At 45.2% G+C, this 6,000-nt stretch overlaps 1 protein-coding gene across 4 annotated transcripts in view; it reads right to left on the bottom strand.

Annotated features, from left to right (window-relative positions):
* Positions 1-1,410: 1,410 nt before the first annotated feature.
* The window catches only part of LOC117192545 (netrin receptor unc-5-like), a 47,757-nt gene continuing 43,167 nt past the window's right edge, over positions 1,411-6,000 (bottom strand). For all 4 annotated transcript variants that reach the window (XM_033397242.1, XM_033397241.1, XM_033397243.1 and 1 more), the window contains 4 exons: positions 4,193-4,321; positions 3,915-4,107; positions 3,779-3,852; positions 1,411-3,720 (listed from right to left, as the gene is read on the bottom strand). In XM_033397242.1, coding sequence (XP_033253133.1) covers positions 2,402-3,720; positions 3,779-3,852; positions 3,915-4,107; positions 4,193-4,321 — 1,715 coding nt within the window. In that variant the 3' untranslated portion in view covers positions 1,411-2,401. The remainder of the gene's footprint in view (positions 3,721-3,778; positions 3,853-3,914; positions 4,108-4,192; positions 4,322-6,000) is intronic.

Raw genomic sequence — 6,000 nt, 5'->3', positions numbered from 1 at the left:
AGGTCCGAGTCGCCGTTCCGTTGCCGTTGCCGTGCTCTACGCTGATTGCTTACCTTGACTGGTAGCTGCATGTATCTTAATTTTCTCGAATTCATGCCAATTGTTCCAGGCGCTATTACCCAGGAATGCTACGAAAGTGCAGAAATGCAGTCTATCAATTGATCTTGTTGCGACATATAGCAGGTTATGGATGCCGTAAAATTAAATAAATAAGAACTAGTAATAACACAGAACAGCTTGCTTATACTGGCCGAAGTTTATATACCCTTCCAATAATCTGCTTGTTAATTTATTAATTTAAATGAATTATTAGGCAATGCTAAAGTCGAGTGCCACTTGTTTTGCTTGTATGTTTGTGCTGCATGAAAAATGTGATGTTTCCCATAACAAGTCAATTTTATAATGTGCATTAATGTAATAATATGAACGTAGTTTGGCGCCAAGCAAATCAAACTGAAGTGTTTTGAAATCGAAAATATTGCAACACTCACTAAAAGGCCATCGCCATCTGTGTGTGAGGTTCCACACTATGGCATCAACATGGCGGCTCACTGGCGCTCCATGCTGTCAGGGTTTTTATATGGCAGCGAGCTTCTGTCAGAGCCAATATAGGGTTATGCTATCGATCTCTGACAAAAGCTCGGAGCCATGAAAATGATATTTAAGTAGAAATAAGCCGCGAAGTTCAAATCTCCTAGCCTGTGGAATTAACGCTTAGTAACTTACTCTGAAGGAGCGTTTCCATCATTCGTTGCTGAACGACTATGGCGAAATTGTGACCACTCTGCCGCTGGATAACCAGTACATTGAGGGAGACATTTCTACGGGACAGCTCAAGGATACGGTCCATACATTGATATTATTAGTATTGGCATAAGAGAGCACACTATGTTTGGCAAATCATTCGGAAATAACGCATACATGCACACTTATGCACGCCTGTATCGTTACACTTGCGACATGGCTGCCCTTCTCTTTGTCATCGTTAGGCCTTTGTTTATATGCTGATAAGCGTGTTAACTGCATACTGTGAATACTGCATTTTTGGGTGCCCCAACCGTTTAATAATTTACACAAAAGTGAGGTCGAATATTAAGGGTGGTGCAGAGGCGCCCCTCTCCTGTCATTCTCTTCATCAACGTTAATCCTTTGCTTTTCTGCTATTTACTGATAACTATTTCAATATATTGGCCGAAGGAGCAACAGTATGCCATAAGGAGCAATGGGCGAAGGAGCAATGGACAGACAGTAAGCCATGCATTAAATGCATATTGCATCCTGTATTTATGGGCCCAAGGATATTTTGCATCTCGATATATTTCTTTCCGTCTGAAATTTGGGTAGAAATCTTTATCATAAAGTTGATATAGGATCGATCTGCAAAGGACTTGAAAAGCTACGGCACCCGGATTGGTTTTTTTGTATTTTATTTTTATCTAACTTTCTTTTTGATCCGCTAAGGTATACGTAAATATTCAGTTAATGTTTACTTGATTAACGATTAAACGACAGGATCGGACTTATAACTAAAGACAAATACAATGGTTATCACTTGAGCATGTCTAACAAACTACTCGTTTTGTTGTTTTTGTTTTAGACTATATTCTAAATATACATATTCGTATAAATGTATATGCTCGCTATATAGTTTATATAGTATAGGTATGGTATATGCATGTGTGCTATGGCATCGTTTTGAGTACTTAATTCTGTTCTTCCATAGTGACTATACGCTAATAGAGCAGGCTGAGAAAATCAACGATTTGGCAAACAGTTCACAACTCCACATTTAAATTCGTGCGGAGGTTGTCTATATACGGCCATCACTTAGTCGGTCTGCCAGAGATACATACATACTTGTATGTGTAGTATATCTTACAGTTGCTATCGTACATAGCTTCCATCGTAATACTAGAGTTTATGTTTAAAACTATAAGTTTGCTAAGCCACAAGTAATTTATCGCTATATTTCCACCTCTTAGTCATATATTAAATGCATGGCACCCGTGGGGAACAGAGTTCGTTGAGCAGTTACCTTAGAATAGAACACTACAATACTCGTAACTTAGGGACTATAACTACTAGTGTGACTACAGCTACACTTTGATTCGGTATTTTCATTTCGATTCATGTTTTCTGATTTCGTTTCGCTTCGTTCGTACATTTTTTAAATAAAAGGCAACTCATGAACATTTTTGTTTTCAACAGAAAGCTAAACGGACAACACAGCTGTATCCCCATTCACAGTGATTTCATATTAACAAACATTATAGATGGTTCGGTTCAGTTCTTGTGTGTTAATCTTCTTGCAAAACCTGTTGAAATCAGGAAGAGTGTATTGTTTAGTTTGCCACTTTCTTATTCGCATTCCTTTCAACACTTGTTGGAGTGTGGACACCCATTAGATCCACAGGGGACCAATCGTTTCCACTATAATGTCCAAGACGTCTTGACGTCCCATTTCCTTCAACGTCAGCAGGAGTCCCATAATCGTATGGGAAACTGAAGTGGAACTGGTGGTGGAGCAGCTGTTGGCTCGACATTCCCACAGATTGAGAATCTGCTCGGTGGGCGAGAGCTTGGTGGCAAAGTAGGCAAAATACCGATCCGTGTTCAGCTTCTTCGCAAGGAGACGCCAGTCGCGTTCGTCGGCACGCGGAGGATCGAGTGCGGCACAGATCAGGCGCTTCGTCACATGCGGTAGCTGGACAAAGTCCATCACGCAACTCTCATTGACGTAGTTTCCCTGGCGGTCAATGGAAATCGTTGTATTTGTGGTAGATGCAAGCTCTTCCGCAGAACCGCTCATCGAGTGGGTTGGAATGCTAAAAGTACAGTAGTCCGAGTCATCCTTGCCGCCTTGACCAAAGTCCACGCACAGCGTACTCTGATCCAGCCGTCGCATGCTAAACTCGCAGTGTAGTATGGAGTTGTTGCTCAGAATGTGATGGTAGGGAATGGCATGCTCATACGGAGCACCTGACTCCATTTCCGCGCACCGTACGCGAATGTTCAGATTGCGGCTGTTCAGCTCGAACGCAAACACCTGACTCTCGCCCAGAAAGCTGCCGCCCAGCTTGCATTCCACACTAGCGCAGATGTCCTTGCTGTTGGGCAAGTCCTTGACCACGTAGATTCGCAGACTGCAGTTGGCACTGCTGGGCGGAGTGTGCTGACTGAAAACCAGCAACTTCATCTTAATGGCGGGCTGCTGAATTCGTGGCTCTGCAACGATGGCGAAATGGCCCAGTTGCTCCGTCATGATGTACACATGCGTCGTCTCCAGCTGCACGAACATGGGCGTGTTAATGGTTTCTTCTCCCACTGACACCGCTCGTCGCCAGCTGACATTTAGCTCGTCGTGCTCGCTGTCTGCATGATAGATGTGAACATGCCACTGCTCCGGAGCCACCAAGCAGTGCGGTATTTTCAGGATCACGGGCTTCACAAAGCTATAGTTGCGCGGTGCACTATGCACCACGCTGCTGCACAAAATGGAGCTCTCGGTGGCACAGGACACGCGGCTGCACTCGTCGCTCAGAAGCAGCAGCGAGACGTGCTTCTTCAGGTTCTTTCCAATCGCATGCTCGGGCACAAAGAGCAATAGCTCCCCGCCATATAGACGCAGCTGTCCTCCTGTGCTGCCAAGAAGCTCGTAGCTGCTGCTCTTCGAGGCATTCAGTAGGGATAGCTTGGCGTTCATATCGAAGGTGGAATTGGCTGTCGAAAATCAGAGCGTTAGTGTATGTCGGTGATAGAATTTATCTGAATTGCTTACATGTATCGGCAGTGGATGACTCTCCGGTTTCTGACAAATAATCAGCACTAAGATCGTCTATGGGATTGGTGTAACTAAAATGAAAAATATATTTTAGTTGAAAATCTAATAACTTTTCGGTCCTTTGTAAACTTACTTGGCAGCCAGGTTGGGCACATCGTAGTGATGCTCTGTTACACCGCCGCAGCCCATGCCCATGCCCACAATGTGCTCGCCAGGCATATAACGATGTCCAGGATTGACATAATCATATCCCAAATTACTAGCCTCGATGTGCATTCGCATCTCCTTTTTCTCCACAACGCCGGGCATATAATCCGCATCCATGACTGACAAACGGGAAGAAATCATACATGCGTATATTCGATTGTTGCCAGAAAACGTGGAACGGGGTCGTTGGACCCCGATACTCACCTGAGCGGGCCATGTTGTAGTGAGGATTGGCGCGCATCCCGCGGCGGGCACAGCAAATGAGAGCTGCGCCAAAAGCAAAGAAAACGGCGGTTATGAAGGCCAGTCCTAGATAGAGTGTCCAATCGAAATCTGCAATGGTAAAGCGGGGCGGACTCTTAGAAAACTGCCGATTTCGCATTTTGTATCCTGTAATCCCAACAGCAGAAGGGCGTTGCTCCGCACGGCAAGGAGCAATCTCTGCCATATACTGTGTCTTTAGACTGTCTGAAGAGTACAGACTTTCCAGTGAACTAAATGGTTACATTGCCTGCACGGACTTTAAGCCGACTTAAGATGCTTTTTAACTTCCAATCTATGTGTGAATGGCATTCAAAAAAACACCAAGAATTCTCTGCGTAATCCGCCACCCTCATGATTTCGAGGATGCCTGGCAAGCAAAATCCACACATACCCGTACATGTTGAGTCAACCAAACCAAAAACCGAACCAAAACTGAACTGAACCGAACCGAACTTTTCCATAATCAAACAGGGTCGGTTCGGGGCGCATCCTCACCCATTGTCATCAATCCTGAGCAACCATGCGTATACGTATCTGGCGCTGTGGCGCTTGCTGAGCTGTGCCAGAGCGAACTGTATATGTCTGTATTTAATGTTTTATGTTTGTATGCTCATCCCCAGTCCAGGTCCGTCTATTTCGCATTATTATTCGCCGCCGTCGCCCGTCGCCAGCCAGTCAGTTACGACATCCCGATCCCCATTTCACATCTCCCCACTCCCAGCGCAAGGAATTACTCCATATATATTATGATTATTATACTCGGGATGTACAGCTCGAGCTATTCACAGTTCTTCTGAGCTCGAGCTCAAGAGCGAGCCTGAGAGAGTGGGAGGACGAGGTACAGGACGAGGACGCATTGTACAATGTATGAAATGAGCAATTATATTCGCTGTAAATCAGCGGCAGCATCGGAAACAGAAACAGAAGCAAAGCCGTCATCCCCAACTGGGAGAGACATACTCCATGGGCTTTCGTTTTTCATTCGCTTTTGTGCAGCTTGCATGCTGCTTTTTTAGACGCTGTGCCTGGACGTCCCCTTAGCATGACAAATACGCTTTTAATATCGGGTGGTTGATCGGGCGGCCTGGGGCCTCCCGCAATGACAATGGCCCACAACGAAGACCGCAACTGTTGCCTTTGGAGCAATTGCAAGCAGGTATCGGTATCCCCAGGGACTGGATTTGCAAAATGTAATAAAACGGAAAATAAGCTGTTCCTAGTTCCGGGGCCCCAAAAACTAGTCACTCTTTATTCTCCCCTTCGAAAACTTTTCAACAGCAATCAAATAACAGTCGAAGAAGGGCACAAAACCTGCGAAACATCAAACATTGTATTGTATTGTATTGATGTATGATGTGCGAATTGTAATCGAATGGCAAGCAAGTCCTTGTACCCTGATCCCTTTAATTACACAGTGTGACAGTCATCTAATTGATCCCTATGAGTCAATCCTACACTCCACCCCATCGAGAATCGAGGCAAACAGCAACAATGACACGGGAAAAGCTCTAAATGGGGTTGGCGATGGCCGGAGCTAGAGAATAGGATGCGAATGGGGATGCGACGGCACGACTTTGCCGTTGCCGTTGCCGTTGCCGTTGTCGTCTTCGCCGCATGCCTAATTATCTGGCAAAGCACACAAGCCCACAGCAGCTTAAATCTCAATACCGAACTCTGTTGCGATTGATTTGCGACCCTTCGATTGGGCTCTGCAGCTGGAATTGGAGTTGGGGATACGGGTTAGGGTT

This window comes from Drosophila miranda, assembly GCF_003369915.1.
Source record: "Drosophila miranda strain MSH22 chromosome Y unlocalized genomic scaffold, D.miranda_PacBio2.1 Contig_Y2_pilon, whole genome shotgun sequence".
In the NCBI taxonomy this organism is placed as follows: Eukaryota; Metazoa; Arthropoda; class Insecta; order Diptera; family Drosophilidae; genus Drosophila; species Drosophila miranda.
The sequence above is the reverse complement of the archived record's forward strand: the minus strand, read 5'-3'. Positions and strand labels throughout refer to the sequence as shown.